The sequence below is a fragment of the Leptodactylus fuscus genome, chromosome 6 (assembly GCF_031893055.1).
Source record: "Leptodactylus fuscus isolate aLepFus1 chromosome 6, aLepFus1.hap2, whole genome shotgun sequence".
Classification (NCBI taxonomy): Eukaryota; Metazoa; Chordata; class Amphibia; order Anura; family Leptodactylidae; genus Leptodactylus; species Leptodactylus fuscus.
In genome coordinates this window covers 137705764-137733161 of record NC_134270.1, presented here as the reverse complement: position 1 = coordinate 137733161, position 27398 = coordinate 137705764, and the positions used below count along the sequence as shown (strand labels likewise).

Here is a 27398-nt window from a genome sequence, read left to right as displayed (position 1 = left end):
CAGCTTTGCCCAACACCAGGTCATCTAATGGTTAGACAGAGACCTGGAGAGGCCTACAAGCCACACTCTCTTGCACCCACTGTGAAATTTTGTGGAGGATCTGTGGTGATCTGGGGATGCTTCAGCAAGGCACCTCTTTTACCCATGTAAGGCCCGGTTCACATCCCGTTAAGGCTTCCATTCGGGTAGTCCACTTGGGGACTCCCTGAAACGAAAACTATCTGCATAAAAAAGCGGTTACTTAAGGAAACCCGCGGACCCCATAGACTATAATGGTCCACAAAAAAAGCGGAGAGAAAAGTGCTGCTTGCTGGAGTTTTCTCTCCGCATATTTCATGGGGATCGGGGAATGGCCCAAACGCAGATGTGAACCAGGCCTAAACTAGGACTTTTATTTTGAAAAAGTGTCAACCCTAGGTAACGCCCAGTTGTCAATTTATTAATCAATTTTCAGGAGTGTTAACAGAGGAAAGGCACAACACAGAGTTATAAGAAGAGCTGCTCCAGAGTTGCTATAGTATGGAGAATACATGTCAGGAGAAGGGACCGATCCTTGTAAGATGTGTGACACGTGTATGAAGTGCTTGTCATAAAGTGATACTGCAGACTGAGGCAACACAATAAAATGATCATGTGCAATTAATATCTGGCATAAATTACTGATCGGTCGATCTAATCTAGCCTACATCTATGATATCGTCTAAACGAAATCCTGGCATTAGATGATACTGTAGAATGGAGTAGATACAGTCAGGTGCTGCCTGCTATGCTGTGGATCCAGTAGGTGGCGCTGCTTGCTATGCTGTGGATCCAGTAGGTGGCGCTGCTTGCTATGCTGTGGATCCAGTAGGTGGCGCTGCCTGTTGTATGCAGGTAGGTGCATAGTTAGCCTCTAGTTCGATAATGTAAGACCCGATTGGCTTGGGGTGTGTTCGCTGTAACGGGCTGGCAGCGCCACCTACTAGACCTAGCGGAATGACACCTCTCCTGCTCCTCCAGTCACTGGACTACAGTCCCCACAACACACTGCGATCCACTTCCGGTCTGGCGTCTCTGCGCGTCCAGTCACATCCAGGAATGTATTTCCCAACATGCTTTGCGTAGGATTCCGTCATTCTGGCCAGTGGGGGGCGCTGTATCCGGTTTAATAGCCATACTTCCCGTTGTTCGGTAGTGGACGGATCCATGGCCGCTGCGGGGGTTGCGTTTCCTCGGCTGGGCCCGGGTAGCTGCCGGGTGGAGAATATATTACATCGGGTGCGGCGGGGCCAGCTAACCGGGTGCGGTCTGACCCGGGGATCCCAGGTAGGAGACTGACTGGCCGGCTCTTACCTGTATGTAGCAGTGCTGAGTGTGTGTCCTGCTGCGGGGTGCCCGGGCCTGTCAGGGGCTCTGTATCTGACACAACTACATTACTGCTGACCTGAATATGACCCACAATTATCCGTCACATCCTCTGTACACAGGAGCCGAACATGGACATGGCAGACTTAAAGGGATGGTCCAAGATCTGTCCAAATATATGCAAGTGCAGGGCCTGGGATACAATGTAGCAAATCTTATACTGACCTCTTAAAGGGATGGTCCAGTTTCATTTTTTTATTGATGATTTATTCTCAGGATAAGTCGGTGGAGATCTGACACCTGGGGCCGCTCTTGATCCTTAGTGTGAAGGGGTCTGCGGCCCTCCCAGGTGACCCCTCCACTGTTTACATCCCATAGCCTGTGTCTTGTTATAACCGCAACCTCGTCCTATTCACTTCTGTGGGCTGAGGCTGTAATTACATCATGTGGCCACTATTAATCAGGTGGCGTGCAATTACGTGAATTAGCTAAGGGGTTACTAAGTGATAAGTTTGCCTCACCCTGCCCTCCTAACAGTAGGGGCCTTGTCCTCTGGCTCTCCAGTGGTGACGTCACAGGCCCCCCGTGGGCGGCTATTAATATATCCATGGCTCTGTATATTGTTGTTTACATACATAGTACAAATAACAAGTACAATAACCACAAACCTAACACGACGACTAACCACATACAAATAGGAAAGAGGACCCTGCCTATAGGCGCAGAGTGTTACTCATATAGTGGCAGGAGGGGTAATATGTGCCATATGTTATCCTAAAGAGGTGAGTTGAAAGGTCTCAGCGATGGGGGTCAGTCTTAACTAATATCTTGAATTGTATTCATTGGTCAGTAACTAGCCAGTGAAGGGATTGGCAGGCAGCAGAGTTAAAGGACTTGTGCAAGATCTGAAGGTATTTGATATTGATGACCCCTCCACCAGACCCCCGATCTGATCACTTGTTTTGGCTGCCAGAAGCCTAAGTGGTCCAATTTCTCTGCAGTAGTAACACATGAATACTGCACATGGCCACTGAGCTAAAAGTGGTTGCCGCAGCCACCTGGCGGTCAGTGATGTCATTGCAGAAGACCAGAGATGGACCCAAAGGACTGTGCCCCTGCTGTTAGGACGGTGGCGTGAGGAACAAGTATAACAGATAACACATAAGGTAGCAGGGTGCTAAGCTAATATATCTCTGTCTCTCCCAACCTTTCAGTATATTCACACATGGCAGATTTGTTGCTGAAACTACTACTACTGTCCTGTCTGAATAGGGCTTACAATAATGCATGCACATGCTTCAGAAACAACTCCCTCCATTCCCCTGTACAGAACAGATTTCCACTAGTAGAAGTTTCTGTAGCAAATCGGCTGTGTGTGAATATACCCAATAGGTGCGTCCGCAGGTACCAGAAAATATCCATTGCAGAGTTCGCAAAATCCAATATTCTGCAGGCGCCTACGGTAAAAACTGCAGGAAATCCAAGTTGCACTTGGCCATGGAATATGCTCAGAATTCTGCATTGGATACTTTACTGCATTGGAAAATTCCCAAAAAAGGAGTAACATTCCTCTGGTTCATTTAAAGGGGCAGGGTTGCTGGGAAGGTTTCTGTTCACACCTTCTTTGTGATCTCCTTTTATAAGCCACTGCATGGCGGATGTTGGTGGCATCTGACAAGCCTATAATGTGGTCAGTTGGGTTCCATTGTGGTGGAGAAAAATAGCCCTCCCTGCAGGCAGAATGGCGTGTCGGCGTCCTGTATTCTATCGTTACGAGACGTTTCAGTTCTTGTACAGATGTGCATACACAAGCCTGAAACCATAGGGCCACGATGAGATAACATACACATCGCTCCTGGGCGAGATTTCTGCGCTCTACCTCCAGGTTAGTTTAGAAGACGCGCAGGGGTTTTGTTTCTTGCAAACAACTAGAGTTGAAACTTATAGTATTTTCGTTCCCTAACATTTCTTAAGGGGATTTTTAGTACATGTCTCTTTCTATTTATTCTTGTTTTTCTTTACTATGATTCCATTCACTACCCTGCATTGATGGCCGGCTACAATGATCCTGCTCCCTATTCCGTGTACTTTAGGTCTAACAAGTCCCTTTTCTGATGTGTAAGATCTAATTCCGATGGCCATATTGTACGAGAGTACATTATGGATGCAGATCTAAGAACTGCGCTACTGGCACCCCCTCCTTGGTGGACTCTCTGACTCCGCAACAGTCCCTGCCTCCTTGGGGTGACACCCCCCCCCCCCCCCCGGCTACTGGAGAATGATGTGGACTTTCCTTTCACCCCTGCCACCCTACGGGCCTCTGTGGACTCTGACTCTTCTGGGTCCCTCCCCATTCCAGGGTCGTCCTAAACGCCCTAAGCTGTCTGATACATGGGAGCTGCTCTGTGCTATGCCTACTAAACTCGACATGGAAGCTATGGTTTGCAGGATGGAGGAGAGGCAGGATAGGATCCTTAACGGTTTTAAGGCTGATCTGCATTCCCTTTCAACTGCCGTTTCCACTCAACAGCACCGCACGGACTCTATTGATCAACGACTCCTTGCAGTAGAGCACACCTTGTCTTCTCAGCTCACTTTTAATCGCCATTTACTGCTGCAGGTGGACGATCAAGAAAATCGAGGCCACCGGAATAACATAAAGTTGAGAGGCAATCCTGACACTGTTGCTGCTAGAGAGCTCCGCTCCATTGCTGTCTCTGTTTTCAATACTGTTCTTTCTAGGCCGGTGGATACCGAGATTAACATTGACAGAGTTCACCGCGTGCTGGGGCCCCGGAAGGCTTCCTCCACTGACCCTAAGGATGTCCTTTGTCGGGTTCATTTCTACAAGGAAAAAGAGGATATTCTCCAGGCGGCCTGGCGCCATGGCCCGATCCCGTTTCTGGATGGTTCTATTACTCTTCTCCCAGACGTCTCCCGCTGCACCCTGGCTATGCGGCGTCTTCTGAAACCCACTCTCCGTAAGATTTTGGACTCTGGTGCCACTTATCGTTGGGGTCACCCCTTCCATCTTCAAATCCGTCGCAACGGAGCCAGCTTTATCTTGCATTCTCCTGACCAGGCGGAGAACTTGGCTTGTTTCCTGGATGTCCCGGACTTGTCCCTCCCGGATTGGCTGGAGTACCCGCTCCCGGCTCCAGCTCCATCTACTGGGCCCTCATCTCCTCCATTGCCACGCCAGGGACGCCGTGATGTGGACTCCTCTGTGACCCCCTCTGGGCGATCCGTATCTTTGCCTGTTGAATAGCTGTTGTTAGACCTGCCGAGGCCCGCTGTCTTTCTTTATCTATTCTTTCTTTGTCCCTTCGGCTGATGTGCATTTCTCTTCTTGTGTGCTCTCTTGGCTCATCCTCTTAGCTAAGTTTAGTGCTCTGCGGGTGCAGAGTGAAGATCCTGGTCTTTGCCTTGTACTGGTATTGTTGTTCGTCCCCCCCCCTCCCGTTCCTTCGGCCGGGTCGGAGTGCCCCGCACCCATCTTTTTTCTGTTTCCTACGGCGGTGCTCCCTTTTTTATGGAGCTCTGCGGCGTGGTAGTTGACGTTCTTGGTTGCTCATGCCACTCCTGGTCGCGGCGCACTTCGGCTTGTCTTAGGCCGGGTTGATTGTGCTTTTGGTAGCTTGGCTGGCCTTACTGCTGGCTATTAGTAGGATCCTTGCATTCTTATCCTCTCATGTTTTATGGGTTGCACCGTTGCGGGAATGGGTAGTTTTGGTTTTCGTTCTACCACTCCCCCAGTTACTTAGATTTGGCGGCTCTCTGAGTGTATACTGCGGTGTGCCTCTGAGACCTGCTTTAGTGGGGTTTTTCCCACTGTTTTGTGTTCTCCGAGTTCGGACTAGCCGAGCCTGGCCTTAGCCTTACTTGGCGTTTGTGTTCGTCTTCTTTATTTGCATTTCTCTCCCCCTTTCTTCTTCTCTCTTTTTCCTTCTCCTCTTTCGACCCTCTCTCTACTCTTTTTATTTTCCCCTCCCTAGCTCCTGCTGTCGTCTTTGGACTCCATTGCCTCTGCTCTCCTCTGCGTCTACGGTTTTCATTATCCGGGTTGGCGCCCTTCCTTGCCTCGCCATCTATAGGGTGTGAGAATTCTTATAGCCTTTATTCATATGCCGTTTTTGCGTGATGGTCGGGACCAGTCTCTATCGTTCTCTTGGTCTGCATCGTGGTTGTCGTCCTGACTCTGAGTCATAGTTTATTGTGGCTTTCATTTCTCTCCACCCCGAGTTAGCCTAGTATTGATATTTTATTGTGCAAGAGGCCTGTGTGCGCCTTGGCCCCATGAATTCTGTTTCAGGTTCTTCCATTCTTGCAGAGTCCTGATTGGTTGTTGTGCCTTATGTGATTGCTGGTCTCTTGGCTGGTGCTCGGAGCTGCTCCCCAATCCCTCTTTCCCCTTCTTCTTCTTCTCCCCCTTCTCTGGCTTTGTTCGTCTCCCCATCTTTGTCTTCGATGTCTGTCCCAGGGGGCTTTCTTTTGCTTCCTATGTGTTTGTTCTATATGTTTGGCTGTTTTAATGTTTGCATTTTACCGCTGTGGGCTGGTTTACCTCGACCTTACTGTATATCTGTCATGTTTGGCCTACTTTCTGGCTGCTTATAAATAAAGAATTTATAAAAAAAAAAAAAAAAAAAGAACTGTGCTACTGGCATCTCTTGGATCTGTAAGACTGGTTTGGGGTAAGGCCCTGTTCACATTAAAAAAAAAAAAAAAAAAAAAAAAAAAAAAAAAAAAAAAGCGGTTACCTTACAAAACCCGCAGACCCCATAGACTATAATGGGGTCCGTGTGGTTTCTGTTCGGTTTCCGCACGAAAAATCCGTAATAAAAAGCGCTGCTTACAGGACTTTTCTCTCCACATTTTTCATGCAAAGAGGGGAACGGAATGACCTGAACACAGATGTGACCCGGGCCTAAGGTGACCTAAACCTATCTTCAGGCAGATTCCACCTTGAAAAACCCTTTAAATTTAAAAAAAACAAACAAAAAAACCTCTTGCGTGAACATACCCTAATTGGATTTGCTGCTGTAATATAGATCCTACAGCTTAAAGGGGTTGTCCGGGATAAGTTTAAAAACTTCTCACTAAGCTAAGCCTCCTCCCTCCCCATCTAACTTCTATTTTTACTCCCATTAAAAAAACAAAAAACAAAACTGTATACGGTATTTCCCCATATGGCTGGGGCGGTCACGAGGCCACTGGTACTCTCTCACCCTCCCGTTCCCCTCATACTCACCAACACAGACTTCCTCTTCTTCTGGCCGTTGCTTCCTTCACCAAGGAGCTGCAACCAGCACCTGCACGATAGAACGCCAGCAGGAGCAATGTTCTACTGCACATGCGTGACTTCTGCCGACTTTCTGTTGCACAGGATCCCAGGTGTGGACCAAAGAGGGGACAGCAGCACCTCATCTCCAGGACCAGTAAGTATGATGGAGGAGACTTAGATAGATAGATAGATAGATAGATAGATAGATAGATAGATAGATAGATAGATAGATAGAGCTAACTAGGGGGAGGGGGAGTAATAGAGGCAATATAAGTGAACTGCAATGCATCATGGTAGTTGTAGACAGCAGGAAGCTAGCCATGTAAACAAATGCAGAGAACACCAGAAAAAGCCAGAAATCACTTAAAGCACTGCTAGGCTAAGGCCCCACGGTTTGTAAAGGTTGCGATAAAGCGTTGCGGGAACAACCTCAGCGCGAATGCATTGCGGTTCTTCCCACAGCGCTTTGAACTGCAAGTTCATGGAGTTTTCCTCTGCGGACTTTGTTACAATTATATCTACGGGAAAGCCGCTGGCGTTATAGATATAATTGACATGCTGCGATTTTCAAAACTGCAACGGTTTTGGAAATCGCAGCATGTCTGCGCTGTGATTCCTCCCCCCACACACACAAAGTGGGCATGGAATTCGCATGAATCCCATCCACTTTGCAAGTATTGTAAAACGCCGCGATTTTTCCGGCCCCGGCCTAAGGGTCCATTCACACGGAGTAACGTGCCGGGTGATATGGCATGTATACGGTGTGTGAGACTTTGCGCGCCGTAAAAGCTCCCATTGATTTCATGGGATAATTTTGTCATAATTGTAGAGGATAATTACAAATAATGAATCTTTTTATTTTGGAGGAGGAATCGATCGTTTTTTTTTCCTACCTCGCCCCATGTTGTTCCCAATTACGACTACACAGTTCTATTGTCTTGTTGGGTGGTCTTCCATCCCTTCTTAAGAAAGAACAGTCTGTCACTAACAATATCTGTATACAGACTGACATTAGGGAATGGGTTTGAAGAAATTATGTTGTGGGGGGGGGGGGGTGATGAAAAGAAAAGGAGTCAATTTGTAGAAAGTGAAGGCCTGTTCACATTTGGTGGAAGTGTTCCCGCCTCGGTCCCTTGTGACAGGGTTTGCAGGGTTGTCAGAGAGGTGACTGACATTGTATTGGAGGACGATCCAGCCCCTCTTCTTTCTATATTTCCCTGCAATATTCAGAAGCATCTCCTCCGTTTGATTGTCTTTACACCTATTTGCGGCCAGGTCCATAATTCCCCATCTTTGGAAATCTAGATCACCCCCGCCCCCCCCCCCCCCCCCCCCATCCCACCGTACTTTAACAGACCGGCTTCAGGAAATAGTGAACCTTTGCCAGATAGAAAACATGGTTTCCGTTCTTCGACAAAGTGATGCTACTCACCAAAGAATCTGGCTACTGTGGAATACGTCTTATCACCCACCACCTCCTTCCCTTCCCCTCTCTGACGTCTGTGACATCCTTATGTACTTAGGACCCCTCCCCTTTTCTTCTTTTTCCTCATTCTTTCTTGCTCAGTTTTCTTTCACGTTGGACTTTATTATTCATGTGTTTTGTATTGCCCTGCTGCGTCAGGAGCTTCTCCCCTATCCCATCCACTTTTAACAGTTGCGATTTTGGGGTCCCCCCTTCTGTTTATACTATTTTTCTGTTTTGATTGTTCAGTTTCTTTTACTGAAAATCTTTAATAAAACTTTTTGATGGAAAAGTCATGGCCTGTGTGAAATAAGGTATTATTTGACCATGCTTTATACTATGGATGTTGAACATCAACCTGATTGTTAGAGGTAGCGCATCCCAGAAAACTCTTGCAGCATGGGAACTGGAGGATCTGACTATGGAGGATGGTAAAATCTTAGCTGGGTGGTAGACAGAAATGATGGTGGAGAGCTTTATTGGTTCAGGGGACAAATAGTACAGGGTGGCCACACCAGTGTAACTATGGAGCCCTATGGGGCGGGGGTAAGGAATATCCAGAAGCTTCTCCCTGATCCTTCTTCACTCACTACATTGTTGGCCTGATACAAAATGATAAATTCTACTGGTTTGTTATTTCCATAACTACCAAAAAAGTAAATGGATGGAGCTGTGAATAAATGCTGGTCCCGTCATGGCTCCTACCTCAGATTAGAGATTGTCCCACGTGTGTGACCAGTCCTCTGTCAGAATCAATAGGGGTTATGGAAACCACCTAGTACCCTTCCCATAGCTCTCCATAACGTCCATTGATATCACCATGGCTTGCTTGTAAAGGAGAGATTCTTACGTTAGGTTCACACTAGCATTCAAGTCTACGTCGGTCCTGTCCTTATGGAGACCTTAAAGATGGAGAGCCTGTCCACTTAGAAAGCGCAGACACTTGCGGACCCATAAACTTTTCTTTCTGACCGTTTTTATATGGTAGAGGCTCCAGTGAAGCTAACCTTCTAGAAGCATATTGGGTAAAGGATGACGCCATTGCCTATTTTGATCCTTTGTGTCACTACTCTGTCCAGGTTATATACATTTGTGTTATGATGTCTGTTGATACGTTCTTCATTCGGATGTATGGAAAATCGTTAGCTAGGAAGCCATGACGCCTCTGCGATCTAGTGCCGGAGTGCTCTTGGTCTCTCATGGATATCATGTGTGCTATGTTTTCAATGTGCATGTGCTTTTTAATGGAGCGGTAAGTCGCTCAGACAACCTCGGCTTATCTCCTAGACCAGGGGTCAGCAACCTTCTGCTCTCCAGCTGCTGTGAAACTACAACTCCCAACATCCTCCATTCACTTCCATGGGAGTTCCAAGAACAGCAGAGCCAGTATGCATGCTGGGAGTTGTAGTTTTACAACAGCTGGAGAGCCGAAGGTTCCCTACCTCTGTCCTAGAGCAAAAGAATCCGGCGTAGAAACTGAGGATGCCCAATCCTTCTTTCTGCCCAGATATCAATTTTCGGGAAAGTGCCAGGAGGTCCCTGTAAATGTAAGATCATCCTCTGGTCCCACCAGAATTAGGCAGTTTGCCAACTTTTCTCTTAGATGAAGTTTAGCTGAACCTGCTATCTAGTTTAGCGGGTCATGACTTTATTCTCGGGAGTCGGCAGAGTTTGTCATAAGCTGGAGTAAGATATGCAGTCCATATGCCATAATAGGTCAGGAGCCATGACAGACTGAAACCAAATGCCCATGAACCCAGAAGTAGACTGGCACCACTGCCAAAAAAGGAGTCATTGTTGTAAAGTATTGCTTTGCGTTCCCCATCATTGCTAGGGCATAGTAGTAGCTCAAGTGTGGAAACCCAACCAGAGATTTTTGGGATTGGCATTGGTCATGAAACATTCCTTTATTTGTAGTAGTCTACACATCCTGTAATTGTATGGTAATATTCGGCATGATATGGGTATTTTTTCTTCAAGTGTTATTTTTGGGTTTTCCTGGAGGGGACGTCCCGTTCTTATGGATGTTTTTTTTTCTAGATTTCCGAGGAGCTGCTGAAAGAAAGGGATAAACAGGCCAAGTGGAACAGTATTCCTCTATTCCTATCCAAGCTGCATGAAAGCAGCCACCCCAACAGTGACTTCTCGCAGTGCCAGCCCATACTGAAGGTACAGACACTGCTCCCTTCATTGCATCGAGTTTACAATGTAATAAACCGCCCTTTAGTCATATTCATGATGCGTTACTGTGCACCACTAAACGTCACCTACTGTGTTAGGTTTGTCTTGTACTTTATAATATGGTACATAGGAATACACTGGTTAAATATAAAGCTTAGGACTAAGGGCACCTAAACTTTTGACATGTCATTGGAATTGCAGATGAGAACCAATTACGGCTAGGGCGGCGTCTCCCACGTTACGTCCTTTCATTGCTGACTGACTTGCTGCAAAGTATAGTAGCAGTGTAGTGGATGGGATTTAAAGGGATCCTATCATTGGATACCCTTTCTTTTTCTCCCTAACAAGTAGGAATAGTCTTAAGAAAGGCTATTCTTCTCCTACCTTTAGATATCTTCTCCATGCCGCCGTTCGGTAGAAATCCGGGTTTTCTTTGGTATGCAAATAAGTTCTCTTGCAGCACTGGGGTGTCCCCAATGCTGCAAGAGAGCTCTCCAGCGACTCCTCTATCTTCTTCTTGAACGCCCTCTCCCTGTGTCATCTTCCGTCATGGGTTTCAATTTTCTAGGCCTCGGGCAGAGCCGACTGCGCATGCCCGGGCCACCCATTCATACCCATTCATTTGAATGGGTTTGAAAGGTGTCCGGCCGTGAGCACCGGTGAGCATTTTATGCTCTCCGCCGCGAAACCGTTTTTTTTTTTAAATCGGGCACGCAGTACTTTGTGTCCGGTTTATAAAAAACAGTTTCGCGGCGGAGAGCATAAAACGATCACCGGCACTCACGCCTGGACCCGGTCTGACAGCTTTCCGTCTTCTGCATGCAGAAGACGGAAAGCTCAGAATGGACTCCGGGTGCTAGTGTGAACCTAGCGTAAATTATACATGTGGTCAATAGATGTAATATATTTCAATCCCTACTATATATCACAAGCCAAATGAATTTAGTCTATATGCATAAATATATTACAACTAGAGATGAGCCAACACTATTCGAAACATCCGTTTCGAATAGCACGCACCCATAGGAATGAATGGAAGCGGCCGGCACGCAGACTTTGCCGGCCGCTTAACCCCCTGCGTGCCAGCTGAGTTCATTCATTCCTAAGGGTGCGTGCTATTCGAAATGGGAGTTTCGAATACTGTTCGCTCATCTCTAATTACAACATATTATAATTCATAATGCATCAATAAATATTAACCAATGTAGAATGAATACAGAGCAAATAAAGTTATTTCAAGCATTTAGTTGTAGGACGCAGTCGTGCAGTTTAATGTGAATGTCTGTCTTTATTTCTTTACATACAGGAAATTTCTCCATTGCTCTCTATGGAAGCGATGGCGATTGTGACCGATGATAAGAAGTCTGGTCCTGAGCTCCCCTTTCCGAACACGTACACCTTTGATTTGTTTGGCGGAGTGGATGTAAGTTGTCATTTCCGGAAATGTCTAATCGGACTTGCTTAGTTGGGTATTTGCGGAGTATAGTTCTCTTTGTAGGTGTTCTAGTCTATACTGTGCTCATATATTGTGCTTTATGATTTTATGTATCAGATACGGCATAGAAAATTCCATTGCCCTTAAGATGGACTTGTCATTAGTTACTGTATGGAGAAATTGTCTTACTTTCTGGATTTAGGCCAGAGCTGGGGAGTTTATGGATTAAATATAATGATCAGTGAATATGGTTACATGCGTCATCCTCCATCAAGCTGTTAAGATGCAAGAGTTAATATTTGCAGCTCTATGGCCTAGATTTATTACACCCTGTATGCCAGTTTTCTGGCATGCAAGGCATAAATAGCTACAAGTTTTTGCACAAAAAATTTACTTTTTTTTTTCATTTCTGCGTCATCCTCTCCTCTTTACCAAAAAGCCCCTGCACGCCCCCTATTAGCCCGAACAGGTTTATTATCATTTACATCAGAGATCTGATTTACATCGGAAATGTGCACCATTACAAGGCCCAGCAGAGGGTGCACGCCATTTATGAGGAGGCTTGTACCTAGGGGCGCCCCCTCTGCTGGGGTTATTAATGTCAGTCTTCATAAAACTGCCCCTTTGTGCATTTCTGACAATTTACCATTTAGAATTTATTATTTTTCCAGCTTAGTCTGTGTTCTAAGCAGTAACAGAAGTGGCACAAACATCAGATAGTCCGATGTGTTCCAAGAACTTTCTAATGTATATAATATGTACTCCAGTTCTAAATATTCTGGATGATTCTACGTTAAATCAAAGGCGATTGAGCTGGCCAATCTAAGTGTATGTGGGTGATGGGTGCCTGGTGGAAAGAAGGATCGGGTGTGTTGAATTTCAGTGATCCTTTTGTTACTAGGAGAGATAAGATGGCACATAATGAGGAGACTTCCTGTTTTCTGCAGATTTCTTTGCAGCAGCCACCAAGCAACTCACTGATGATCACCGCGATCATTTATATGTAGATAAGACACAGAATCCTGCAGTCACAATTGGTGATCTCACAGATTATCTGATCCTCTCTCTGTGCATGCCTAAAATCTCCCCCATAGAGGTCAGTAGGGTCTGCTACAGACCATTGTGTCTATGGCCCATGGTCCTTCTCAAGGAGATGGCAAGTCACAAACCTATATATTGAGATAGCTGGATTCTCCAGGCAGTCACTGAAGATGGGTGATCCCTATGTAATGTCTACATTGGATTCCTGGGTAAGAGCTAGTATGGCTTCCCATAAATACAAGGCTCTTCTGTTTACCAGTGGGTATAAAGCTCTCATTTATCAGGCCCTGGAAAGGAAGCTGTATAGCACTAATATGGACTTAATACAACTGGTAACAGTGTAACATATCAGTGACTTAATGGGGAGGGGGCAAAAGCCTCATTGATGTAAAAATAGGTCTCAAATGTATGGGACGTTATCTTGTGCTTATATACATTCACTGAGAAACCCTCTGTCTCCCCGCAGCTTCTAGTGGAGATCCTCATGCGGCCGAGCCTCTTTCCTCAGAAGAAGAAACACAAAAGTGAGTGAGTCAATGTAGAGAAGCCTGTCATGTCTTGGAGATGACCTTAGTGCATGACTGGGCCATTTTAGTTGGTTTAACTGCGGTAGAGCTGCCCTGTTTTATGGCTTGTATAGTGGACTCCAGGTATAATCCGCTTTAACAAGGCTGTCTGATTCTGAGGTGGTGTTTTTTACTTCAGAGAAGTCTTCCTTGTTTGCCCCCCTTACTGAAGATGCCTCAATGTCCGCTATTTGAATAAGGCAGCATTTACACAGCATTTTGGTCAGTCCCATAGATGTGTAATGGAGCCGCAGTGTGCATGTGTGACTACTGCTCCATTCAGACAAAGGGGAATGGGATAAGTGTTATCGGACGACCTCTTTAAGGGTTTTACCATGGCGATCTGTCAGCGTGCCTCATTAAGAACATCCCTTTATGGTTTCCCTTGGCAATAATCTTGAAAAAGGGTCTGTCTTCATGAGATGGCCCATTGAGTGATGTGACTAGTGGAGAGGGATCTTTCTGTAAGGATCTCCTTTCTTACGCTTAGTTCACATCTGCAATGGCCAAAAAACGAAAAAATGAAGTTTGAAAATAGCAGTTTTTATAGCAAAACCACAATAGAAATAATTTCTGTGCCTCTTCTTTTGCAGTTGGTGATGAGCTGATAAAGGACTGCCTGAGCATCCTGTATAACACCTGCATCTGTGTAAGAAGCCTTTCTCGTCTTAATATTTTAGTGATCATTAAGCAGATATTGTAAGATCCCATATTCACTCTAGACAAATAATAGACATGGTAGAGAGGACCTATATCTTCTAGTAATTCTTGAAATTAAGTGTCTGTACGTCGCCTTGGTCAGCTGACCCTGCGGGAGCCAAGCCTTTTTTTTAAAGGGGGTCGTCCAGGATCTGAAAGTTTTGGATACTGATGTTTTAGTCACAGGATAGGTCATCAGTTTCAGATTTGTCAGGGTCTGACACCAGGATCATGTTTCAATCATTTGTCTCGCCCACCAGAAGCCATATGCTAGTTATATGGCTGGGAAGGAACCTTGCTCCTAGCCTGATGAATGGGAGTGGGGATTCAGTTCCAGTTTCAGCTACTACAGTGTAGTGGTCTGTACAGTCTAACAATGGCGCCTGGAACTGTAGCCATGCTCCCATTCACTCAATACCTAGTACATGGTTTCTGGGGCTCAAAACAGATGATCGAGACAGGATACAGGTTTCGGACCCCGACCAATCCGCTACTGGCAACTAGAGATGAGCTAGTACGCATCATAGGAATGAATGGACGCAGCCATCGCGCAGGAGTTTAAGCGGCCGGCCGCCGGCAAAGTCGGCGTGCCAGCCGCTTCCATTCATTCCTATGGGTGCGTGCTGTTTCGAATAGTACTCGCTCATCTCTACTGGAAACCTATCCTGTGGATGGTCATCAGTATCAAATACCTTCAGATCCTGGACAACCCCTTTAATAGCAGTTTGAGGCAGGTAAGGTCTTCCCTCTGTTCAGCAATTGTGAGTTAATTGATCATTGGGTGAATTCTGGATTGTACGGATCTATAAACATAGCACAATATATTGCACCATGTGGCAAAAAACAGGTAAAGCACATAAAGACCACATGGATTTTGCATGTGGCAGAAAATGCCATCATACAAGCGCAGCTCTTAACATAAGACTGTATGCGGTGTTGTGGCACAATACATGTTATGTGTACGGTGTTTTCTGTCCCTGAGCTAGAAAGCAGTGCGTTATCATGGTGCCCTATCATTAGAATAATCCGCCGCTCCTAATGCTCTCAATAACCTCAGTACCCATTAGATACGGGACACACCTATTAATAGGTGTCAAGATTCTTGTCTCTTCATTAAAGTATTAATAAAGCGGTTTTACTTGTTGCACTTGGATTTGCTGGCAATGTCTGAAATTTGTGTTGGGGAATCTATAAGGAGCATTTCCATGATTGTTCTGACATGTTGAAAAGAGACTGACGCTTTTTGGTGGTCTAAAACTGTGTAGGAAAGGCGAATTAAACGGATGTGAGAGTGTCGCTATAGAGTGACTGGGATATTGAGCGTAACCTAGGCTTTTACGAACAGGCTTTTTATTGGATTTTACTTTTCAGGGTGGTTAAGACTAGACTAACTCTCACTTTTATTGGGGCTTTCATAGACGGAAGGTGTCACCAAGCGTTTGGCAGAACGGAATGACTTTGTGCTTTTCCTGTTCACACTCATGACCAACAAGAAGACCTTCCTGCAAACTGCAACTCTCATAGAAGACATCTTGGGAGTTAAAAAGGTACAGTTAAGAAAGTCACAGGTAACTTTATAAGACACCGAACACAGACATACCTGGGACTACCTACTGAATGATTCCATGTTGTCTGTGGCTTAGAGATAAATGTCTTTGTAGGTTTCAGCTGCAACTTGCATTTGTTTCTCAGGAGATGATCCATCTGGAGGATATACCCAATCTTGCAAGCCTGGTGTCAAGCTTTGATCAACAGCAGCTGGCAAACTTCTGTAGGATTCTCTCCGTCACCATATCAGAGCTGGAAACCGGCAATGATGATAAATACACCCTGCTTGCGAAAGACGCTCAACAGAAGAAGACCCAGAGCCCATCTAGAGCAGAAACCAACCAAGGTGAGCCAAGTGTCATAAGCTGAGAACCAAGATGCTCTGATGTGTGCTTTCCATGATCTCTGACTATAATGTGCATGTATTAGTTATTCACGGATAGGTCTCGATTTACCCATTTGAAGGCTTTAAGTCCATTAAAAAAAAAAAAAAAAAAAATCTCATACAGGATGCAAATCCAGCCATGAAAAACATCTGAGATCTGCTTCAGTCATGTGAATATAACATTAGTCTATGGTGATAAATAGTAACCCCTGATAGATGTGAATGGGGAGAGCCGTACACTTCTCTATATTGTCTTATTGTAATGACTTACAGAACACAGCTATGTGGTATATCCTGTCTTAAATGGGAATCTCTTCATGTAAAGTGTTGCTATGAATTGCATAAGAATAATATGGCTAGTAGCTTATAGCATACTATAAATTGATACCTTTTCTGTGCTTCATCCACAGCCACACTCCTGAACATCCCAGGGTTTATTGAAAGATTATGCAAACTTGCCACCCGGAAAGTGTCTGATTCTACAGGCACCACCACCTTCTTGCAGGAGCTAGAGGAGTGGTATACGTGGCTGGACAATGCCTTGGTGTTAGATGCCTTGATGCGTGTGGCCCACGAGGAAACTGAGCAGAGTGGGACAGGTAGTGCTTCATAAGTGAGCTTTTATTCCATGTACATTGGCTGTGATTTGTTACTTAGTTGTGTTATATATCTCCTAGAATCCTCTGATGAAACCAGCCTGGCTAATCCTTCCTCCAGAACTCAGCTGCCACAGTCCATGAAGATCATGCACGAAATCATGTACAAGGTGGAGGTTCTGTATGTGCTCTGCGTCCTGCTGATGGGGCGCCAAAGAAATCAGGTCTGTGTGTTACTCCTCTCCATCTTTTATCATTTGTTTATATAGCACCATCCGTGTTGTCACCAGGCAGAGTTACTTAGGACTGAAAGGGTTATTCTACTGATAGTGATCATATTGCCCAAATGTACGCCATCACTATAGATGTGAAACAACCATAAGAGAAAAGGGGAGGTAAAGGTTTCCTCAGCCCATTTTAGCTTCCTTTAAGGTTGGCGTATACGTACAGAGGGCAGCCCTTAAATAACCGTTTAAGTTGCATGAAGTTCTTAATATTTCTGTTTTCCATATTTTTACTTTTTCTTTCATTGTGTCCTAAAAGGTCCATAAGATGATCGCAGAGTTTAAGTTGATCCCAGGACTTAATAATCTCTTTGACAAGCTGATATGGAGGAAACATTCTGCGTCCACCCTCGTTCTTCATGGCCATAACCAGAACTGTGACTGCAGTCCTGTAAGTACTATCACTATAAGGTGTACAAATACATCTCTTATACTGAAGATAAGAATAAACTGCATTCTTGTGATTGGTGGGGGGTCCCAGTGGTCAGACCACCACCAGTCAGCAAGTTAGCGGAGAACATTAAATAACCATAATATCTTTTAATGTCATTTTTTTGCTCATGTCTGGCTGTTCTATATTTTTAGGATATATCACTGAAGATTCAGTTTCTGAGATTGCTCCAGAGTTTTAGCGATCATCATGAGTAAGTGAACTACGTGACTTGACCTTAATACACATTGCTTGCTGCAGGTTTATGGACAATCCAAAAGATCCTGCCGTTTGCCATATCTTACACTTGGCTACGGCTTGGTACGGCTGGGTTCACACGTGTGTCGCAGAGACCACCAAAAATTAGTGGAGAATAAAGTTCTGCAGAGGACTTGGGTCCTCTGGGCTCGATGTGTAACCGCTGTTTTAGTGGTCCACCTCTCCATCATTTGGGTCCACCGATGGCTTTGAATGATGGAGAACCGGCTGGCACTAGTGTGAACCTAGCATAAGCAACACTGTTAGCTGAGCAGAACGTCTATACCAGTGGATGTGCTTACCCCACAGCCTGTAGTTTACAAGGGGTTTTCTGGCACAGAATGGATTGCTTTATATTAATGATCTATCCGCACAGATCAGCTGTTCTGGCAGCCTCCATGTTGTCTAGCAGTGGACACGGAGCATATGCAGACCTATTCAAGTAATATGAGGATGCCGCGGCCCCATCTACTATATAGTCTGTGTCACGGGATGGTTAGAGTCTGTACTATAGGCCATGTGTAATATATATTTCATGTGTAATGTATCCTCTAACCTGTTGTATACATCAATGTGTAGTTGGCTGATTAGGGTCTAGTGTGTTAGCACATTGTATGCAAATACCTCTAACTAGTGAGGACAATGGGTGGAGATAATCTGCTCGGTGTCCCCAAGAAGATGTTGGATGGTGCATTGTCCATAGTAGACAGGGAGTCTGCTCTCCTTGGTATAGGTGAGGGGGGAAGGATCTGTGACTCAGCCCTTCCCACCCACAGATATAGGATGTAACAGTGTTAGTATATAGTATGTAGTTAGCAGTTAGTATGGGTTAGCCGGCCTGTGCACAGCTCTGCAGAGAGCCAGGATTTAGTTACAGGACCAAGGAACCAAAGCTATCATTGGATTGTGACTTCTGTGGACTTATTGTTATTACGGTTGATGTGACCGCCGCCGGCTACTAACTTTGTGGATTACAATAAATTGCTGTTGCCTCCCGATCTCTTGCGTCCCTGTTGATTCAAGATATCCTCCGGAGGAAGGACGTATACCTTCGCTCCGTGATAGTCTGGATTCAGGGCTAGCACTATTTATTATTAAATAGGAGAAACTTGCACTTGCTCTCCCTCCACTGCTGGCGTTGGAACAGCTCTTTTTGGGGTTTGGGTGTGGGACCTCCACAGATCACATACCGTTGTGTGTCTAGGTCATCAGTATTAAAAACCCATTTGGGCTTTTAACTTATGTCTAAAAATGACCTATATTTGAGATCGCTTTTTTATGTTAAACGTTGTATGAAATTTTCAAAATTTTTCCATGTTCTATATATATATATTTTTTAAAAAGTCTCAAAAGTCTTGCAATTTCAACTCTTTCCACTAAGCCTAAAATATTCTTTCACTTTCTGAATTTTACCTAAAGACAAAAAACATCTGAAGGACACCGATAACATTTCATAAAGGAAGGCAGTCATTCTCCTAAGCAAAGTGTTACAGCCCCCTGGCAGGTTCCAAAGGCACCCCTGTTGGGCATCACTTGGATAGACCATCAGTATTAGATCTGTGCGGGTCCCACAGCAGGGACCCCTGCAGATCAGCTGCTGTGGGAGAGTGCGGCTCCCGGTAATGTTTACATGGCAGCAAGCCGTGAGATACTACACTGCTGTCCCATAGACTTCAGTTTGACACCACTGCAGTATTGTCTGTATTAATGTATAAACATGGATCACTCCTGCCAGAATGTCATAGTAAGTCTTTCTGGCAGTGGGGTACAAACAGTAATTTTATGAAAGATCATGGAATATGGTCAGAATCTCCCAGTGTAGATCACTATGTAGTGCCAAGTTCACATCACCTGTGGTTTTTCAGTATTAGCATCATCTTAGAATATTATAATGTGCTTTGTGTTATGCTGGATTAATATCCTTTCTAATCTGGTATGTTCTCAATGACAGGAACAAATATTTGCTTCTGAACAGCCAAGAATTAAATGAATTGAGTGCCATATCCTTAAAAGCAAATATCCCGGAGGTGGAGGCCGTGACGAATACAGATAGGTAAGCGTCGTGACAGTCTGCAACCCGGCGCAGAAGTCCTGGCTGTTGTCAACCCAAACTATTGCTGATTCCAATACTATTGTGGCCAAAGTAGAATTAGGTCTATCAGTTTATAATGTTCTTCCTGGATACTTCACATGTAGTAGTCGAAGTCCTTACACAAGGTTTATAACCCATTGTTGAAATGTATTAGCACATTCTCCTTCCATAATACTGGCCCTTTATATTTCTCAGCCATGTAAGGCCACCTTCAGGTGTTTATCTGGTGCAGATCCATCAGAAAGGTGGTGCACGAACATCTTTTACATCCTGCAATTTCAGTAGAAATAAACCAAAATATTCAGTGTTAACAGTAATGTCTTGTTTCAGGAGCTTAGTGTGTGATGGGAAGAAGGGCTTATTAACCAGATTGCTACAGGTCATGAAGAAGGAGCCGGCGGAGTCTTCATTCAGGTGACTTTAGTCCCTTTTTTTTTTTAAATCCCATCCAACTCCTTCAGTGTAGCTTCAGATGTGCAGCCGTAAGGAAATATACTGTCATGTGTGTGACATCTTACTTACTGGCCGCAGTTTATTGTCTATTTGTCTAATACTACCTTTCATCCACTCTCTGAGAACTGGACTGCTGAAGTCCGGCGAACCCCATGGACTATAATGGGGTCTTCTGGTTGTTGGCCGTTTTGAAACTGAGAGCAGAGGAGAAAAGAAAAAATCTTCCATGCATGAATTTTTTTTTTTTCTCCACCAATTTTCAGCATTCTCTGCAACAGGGTCTGCAACTGAGGCGCCAACGAAGATGTGAACCTAGCCTAAGGGAATCAGTAATGCAGATGCAGGGGTACCTGTTTCTTTACTTAGGCCTAGTTCACATCTGCGTTCAGTATTCCGTTCTGGGAGTCCACTTGGGGACTTCCTGAACAAAAACCTATACGCGTTAAAAAGTGGTTAACTACGAAACCACACAAACCCCATAGACAAAAATGGGGTCCATGTGGTTTACGCTCGGTTTCCACACAAAAAATGCGGAGAGTGCAGGACTGCTTGCGGCACTTTTTTCTCCACATGTTTCGTGCGGAAACCACACAGACCACATTATAGTCTATCGTTTCTTAGCTAACCACTTTGGGAATAGGTTTTCATTCAGGGGTTCCCAAGCAGACTCCCCAAACGCAGATGTGAACCGGGCCTCAGACTGTCTTTGCTTCTTGTTTGAGTAATTTTGGGTACTGCACCCTGATAATACTGATCTGCAGAGGTCCCACTTTTAAGGATCGGTCATTAAATAACTCTTGGAAACTCCCTTTAAATATCATTAGCGCATTCATTTGTTCATGCTTTATCTCATTATTGCCCCCTGTAGGTTCTGGCAAGCCCGAGCGGTTGAAAGCTTCCTTCGCGGTGTGACGTCGTACGCTGACCAGATGTTTCTCTTAAAGAGAGGCCTGTTAGAGGTAAGTCAGCAAATTGCAGGTTATAATACTCAACGTGGCTCATTGGTGAATCTACAGGAGAGGTTACAGTTGTTTTCTACAATGTTAGAAATTCTGTATGCTGATCTGCTGGACTTCGCTTCTCTGTAACCGATAACCGTGTAACACGAGGTTTCTTCTTTCTCAGCACATCCTGTACTGTATTATGGATAGTGAATGCAAATCTCGAGACGTCCTACAGAGCTACTTTGACCTCCTCGGGGAGCTAATGAAGTTCAACATTGATGCATTCAAGAGATTCAACAAATATATCAATACTGAAGAAAAGGTAAAGAAAATAAGTGGGGCATGTTACTCTTGAAAGATTGCCAGTGTGACTTTGTGGACATGTAGTTGTAGCGTTTGTCACTTCATATGGCTGTATCTCCAGCTGCTATCACATAAAAGCTGAGATTCTTGGCTTTTACTTAAAGGGGTTATGCCGTTATGGACGTGGATAGGGAATAAGTGTCTGATTGGTGGAGTTCCAATCACTGTGTCCCCTAGTGATCAAGAGGACAGGGGACTGAAAGTTTCCTTAAAGACTCCTTTAGAATGGAGCATCAATACACTTGCAAGACCGGTGCTCCATTCACTTCTATAGGGCTGCCGGGACTGTTTTTCTCTGACAGCTAATAAAATTGAATGTAGTGCTGGTCACATAAGAGCACTGGCACTAAGGAGGCCTTAGGGGGACTTTAAGTCCCTTGTCCTGATCACTGGGGAACCCGGCAAGCAGGCCCCTAACGATGGGACACATCCTCTGTTGTGTGGCCAGGAGATAAGTGCCCATAACGGCCCAATCCCTTTAAAAGTATTCCTTCTCTGTTACGTATTGCTGAACAGAATACTATACAGTGATACACTGAGTGCCTACATCTCTGTGATACGGAATCCTAGAGACAATGGGGACTCAATGAATTGAATGTGCCAGAATTGTGACTTGATATGCACCCCGAATTACCATACATGCTTTGGACCACATTTACTTCTGTGCCTAAGCCACAAAGTAGTGTGAGCTAAGATGTGCCAATGTCCACCAAATTTCTTTTTTCTAAGTAAACTTACCAATAGCTGTTGTGGGGAAGGTAGCTCAGTAGAAGCAGTGGTACAGACCCAACCAGTCAGAGACAGGGACACACATCATGCAGCAGAAATCGGTTTATTTAAAAAACAGCAAAATAAATAAACCTTTAGAAGGAAAATAAAACACAGCCTTAACTTCAGGCAAAAGGTAAAACAAAACCCTGCTCGTCCGAGCTCTAACGAAACAGTAGCAAAAACTAGCTATACGTGTGGCTTACATGAACAAAACAAAGTAGCATCTCACATAGTCTAATCTCACCAGGCTCTCAGTGCTTCAGGGCAGACCTAGGCACATCCTCTCCTTTCAGGATCTGCTCAGGACTGAGGCCTTCACACCCTGATATAGGTCCAGCTCCCACCTATGCTAGAAGGCTCCTCCCAAGAAAAAGAGGTTAACAATACAAGCCTGCTGACAGCTAAGGTATTGTTAGCTACCTGTGTTTACCCCCCAATAAGTGAGGAATCTGGGGGAGATATAGCGACCTTCGAGGACTTTACCAGTCACCTTCTCACACTGTGTAAAGTAAGAGAACATTGACTAAGGATGCGCCAGCTTTAAGCTTGAGCTCCTGTGATAAATCTGCTGCATGTTTAGGCTGTCTTGTCTTCCTCCAGCAACTCTTGACTGTTTTTCTGTTTTAGTTCCAGTTTTTCTTGAACCAGATCAACACCTCTTTAGTGGACTCAAACATGTTAGTGAGATGCATTGCGCTGTCTCTGGACCGGTTTGAAAGCCAGTCAGAAGATATCAAAGGTGAGGGTATATGGACTGAAGATGCTCTTACATATGTAATGCCCACATATTTTAGTACACCTATTGAAATGTATTTACCCTCCACAGTGTCTGAAGTTCTATCTGAATGCCGGTTATTGTCCTATATGACTCAGGGGACTGTGCGAATGTCTTTCCTCTTCCGACTCATTGATATAATTCATGTGCAGACACTGACACAGGTAAGTCTATGGCGGCCTAGAGCGAATGTTGTTCTTTGGATCTATGCAGACTAATAGATGGCCACTTACAGTATTGATAGTTAGGAATATACTATACAAAATTGTTACATGCAAGGTATTATGTATACATACGTACAGAGACACACACATATGGCCCTAATGTTACTGCCGCTCCATGACCACCACGGTTACCGCCACATAGTGACTAATACTATACTGTTACTGAATAAAACCAGATTACAAAGTCCAGGGACTGTACCCTGTGTCATACTAAATACGGCCATACTGTCATACATATCCTATCATACTAGGAGCTCATCAGAGGCCACACTTGGTTACTATTCCATCTTAGAGTCCATTCACACGGAGGAAAATGGTGAGGAATTTGGTGTGGTATTTAAGCGCTGAAAAAAAAAAAAGCCTCCCATTGACTTCAATGGGAGGCTTTTTTTTTTTCAGCACTGAAATTCCACACCAAATTCCTCACCATTTTCCTCTGTGTGAATGGACCCTTACTGGAGAACTATAGACTGAGTACATCCTTAGTAGCCACTGCTCTCACTGACTTGTTGGGCTACGTTCACAGTCGCACCAGAGTTTGTCCGATGCAGAGTCCTTCTGAAATTCCTGATGATTTTAGATGGATACCTAACCGGCCCCATTATGGTGAGTGGGGTCCCTCAGGACCCCTATTGTCCGTCTTTAGACAGACTGGTTTTATACCAGCTCTACAACAGACCAGAAGAACGGATCAAAGGATGCCAATATGAACACCCCCATACTATTCCAGGTTTCATGAGCATCGGGCAAGTTTTCTGTTGCGTTACTACTTTGGCATTTTGGTGCTTGATCTGACCCCCCCCCCGAAGGCGGTGGCTGAAGAAATACTCTTGATGCGATATCGCCACCTTTACCCCCTCCTCTAGTCATGTCAGTCCTTCCAGTAGCAGTAAATATACTAGAAGAGTGCCGCCCCCTGCCCGATCTAGCACAGGACTTCCAGGCATCCCTAATAATGTGTGCATAGGACCTGAGCCCACCCTGGGGAGCTTTTGGGGTTGCCATTTCCCTTCCCTCTTTTCCTAATGCTGATCACTAACCATTTGCTTTACAAGAATTATTATATAATGTATGGAATCTGCTTGCGTTATACAGGAGAATGTCAGCTGTCTGAATACAAGCCTTGTCATCTTAATGTTGGCCCGAAGGAAAGGCCGATTGCCATATTACCTGCACATGATCCGAGAAACGGAGTGTATAGAGAAATACCCGGGTTACATCCTCAACAACTTCCACAGTCTCCTGCGGTTCTGGCAGCAGCATTACCTCAACAAGGACAAGGACAGCACTTGTTTAGAAAATGTGAGTCGGCCTTTCCTTGGTTTTGGGGCGGCGGAGGGAAGATCTCCTGTAATAATGTCTTATCTAATCTCGACTTTCTCTTCCAGAGTTCATGCATCAACTTCAGCTACTGGAGAGAGACTGTATCTGTACTGTTAAATCCAGACAGGACATCGCCATGTGCCATAGTAAGCTACATAGATGAGGCCTATATGGATGTGGACAAAGAATTTCTGCAGGACTAAACCCAAGCTGGAACCTTGCTGTATGGACAGATCCTCCAGACGGTATTGAGCTCTCCAGCGATCCTGGATTATTGATTCCACCCAGGAGACGGTGTGCCCAGCAGTAACCATCGATGCCACTCACCAGGATATATTAAGTCTGTGCAATACATTCAGGGACATCATCATTTAACCTTTCGGTTTGGTTTTATTTCTTCGCGACTAAAGGTTTTAACCTCCCTGTTTCCTTTCTCGCTTGTGCCGTTGTACATAATGATAATCCGCATCAGTTCCTTTTTATTTTCAATGAGATATTGTGAAATGGACAAACGTTTAACACTGTCGTCATCAAGGACAATTCTCTGGCAAAGTTGTCTCTCTTGGTGTCTTCCCATTCCCACCGGTCTGTCGAGAAGCGGGCGGTGGGAACCCAGCAATAATAGAAAACCCCCGGAAACAGCAAAAACCTCCATAACCTTATTTATAATCTGAATGAATGTGTAGATGACTGCTGGTTGTCAAATCTTTGCTTCAGATGAAACTTAAGTACATATGGGGGGGCGGTCGTGACCCGATTTACTGTAACGATGTCTTGTTTGGTTATGAGGTTTGGACGTTGCGCTCGCCTGGTCTTTCATGAAATTGTGGTGAACGTTACTTGGCCACGTTTCCCTCTATTCTCAACCCCCTATTCATGTTCTACCCCCACCACTGAACACCTTGATTTTACCATATAAAGAGGCTTTTTATCACTTGACCCATCACGGTACAATGTGTGGAGCACAGGACCGCGACATGTTCCAGGTTTTTTTTTTAATAATGTATAGCTGAGGGCCAGGCTTGTTTTTTACTGTCACCTTAGGACTGCAGCCATGTCTGTAGTCGCGTATCCTAAGCCCCATTGGGACTTGATCCCTGTACAAGGAAGGAGAACGTGTTTCTAGACGTTATACAGTACTGTGCAAAAGTTTTAAGTAGGTGTGGGGAAAAATGCTGCAAAGTAAAATTGCGTTCAGAAATAAAAGTATAATCGTTTATTTTTGTCACACCGCAATACGTAAAGTGAATCCCATCAATATTTGGTGTGACCTTTGCCCTTTACCGTCCATCAGACCGTTTATGAAGGAACTCTGCAGGGAGGTCGTTCCAAACATCTTGGAGAACTAAGCGCAGATCTTGCTCCAATCCGTCTCTTCGTGTAATCCCAGACAGACTGGATGATATTGCGATCACTTTCAGGATGACTCCTCCAAAGGGCGGTCACCGCAGATATTTTGAGTGACAAAAATTAAACTATTAACCCTTTAATTACCGTAAGCATTTTTACTTTGCAAAAGTTTTAGGCAGGTTTGAAAAAGACGGCACAGTACGGAAAACCTCAACTATGACTACGTACGTGCTTCCTTTGGTTATACGTTTTTAACCTTCAGTGTGCTGGAGAATGTATCATCTGTCTGTTTTATTTCTGTCAGTAACGCAGTAAAACCATGCCCGTTTTATCGCTCCCCAGTCACTTTTACAAATCTGTAAATTATTGGTACCAACATGAGATATCGATGGCACTTGATGTTGTTTTTAACCCCTACAGTGGCGAACATTGGCTGTCAGTTACTGTGTAATATTTGGTGAGCCCTGCAGTTTTCTATTGAGCGGCGTGCAGGCCCTTCGGATGACTTCTATTGATGTTTTATAAACATTTTGTCGATCTGCTCAGGGTCTGCACGTTCACATTTCATCCTCTCCTAATTTTACGTTTTATTATTTTCCGGTATATTTGTTTGATATATAAATATATATATAGAGATTACTTGTGACTTAGAACTGGTGTAAATAAAGAGATGCTTCTAATTTAAGTGTTTACCCGCGTCTGTCATTACTTTCATGGCCAGAGTGATTTATCTAACCTTCTCGGGTAAAGAGTTTGTCTTATCAGAAACTCCTTTAGGCTAAGGGTAAGTTCACACAGGGGTTTTGAAATAAATGGCAGCCGGTCAGTTCTTTTTTCCGAGATCGGTTTGTTCTGGCTCCCGGAAAAAGAAGCGACATGCTCATTCTTTCAGGAGGATTCACCTCGCGACATCCGCTTGTAGACACTCACTCCCAACTAGGCCCGTTCATTTGGGCCTTACTCTGGAGAGGAGTGCGCGACAGTGCATCGGCATCCAGTTGCCTAAGGAAACCTGCAGACCCCATAGACTATAATGGGGTCTGTGTGGTTTCTGCATGAAAAATGCAGAGAGAAATGTGTTGCTTGCAGGACTTTTCTCTACACTAATTTCATGTAGATAGGGTAACAGAATAGCCTGAACACAGATGTGAACTAGGCCTTAGGAAATACTGCCTTTTTACTGCTTATTTTTCCATAGTGTGTTTCTGCATTCTGCAATGTGGGGCCTTAGCTTTAAAAATTTCTATCACCTGTCCTATGGCAACCCCAGTGCAGTCCAGTCTTGCCAGAAGTCCCTGCCGTACTGTGATGTCCCTTGTCCATTTCCTTGGGCTGTTGACTGGTCTCAGCGGTCACATCAATCTAATCCAGTCCAATCCAATCAGCGGCCTAAGGACATGTCCTTCGCTAAGGCCTCTGGTTGTCAGAAGAAAACACTGGAGCAGCAGGACTGGACCACGCTCGGAGACTCCAGAGCACCAGGGACAAGTGAGTGGGATTTTCCTTTTTTTTTTTTTTTTTTTTTTTTCTTCCCTGCCTTTCCTGACCTAACATTTTTTTTTTTTTTTTTTAATCCTGAACAACCCC

The 27398-nt window shown here is 44.7% G+C and overlaps 1 protein-coding gene across 1 annotated transcript; it reads left to right on the top strand.

Annotated features, from left to right (window-relative positions):
* The first annotated feature begins 1121 nt into the window (after positions 1-1121).
* TRPC4AP (transient receptor potential cation channel subfamily C member 4 associated protein) lies at positions 1122-26464 on the top strand. The gene is made up of 19 exons (XM_075277335.1): positions 1122-1305; positions 10134-10262; positions 11581-11697; positions 13217-13274; positions 13910-13965; positions 15434-15562; positions 15708-15909; positions 16359-16547; positions 16626-16768; positions 17088-17219; positions 17414-17472; positions 19468-19569; positions 19939-20022; positions 20930-21020; positions 21187-21327; positions 22767-22878; positions 22966-23078; positions 24234-24440; positions 24527-26464. Exons 1-19 carry the CDS (start codon positions 1186-1188, stop codon positions 24662-24664), a joined length of 2322 nt encoding a protein of 773 aa, XP_075133436.1. The 5' UTR covers positions 1122-1185; the 3' UTR covers positions 24665-26464.
* The last annotated feature ends 934 nt before the right edge of the window (positions 26465-27398 follow it).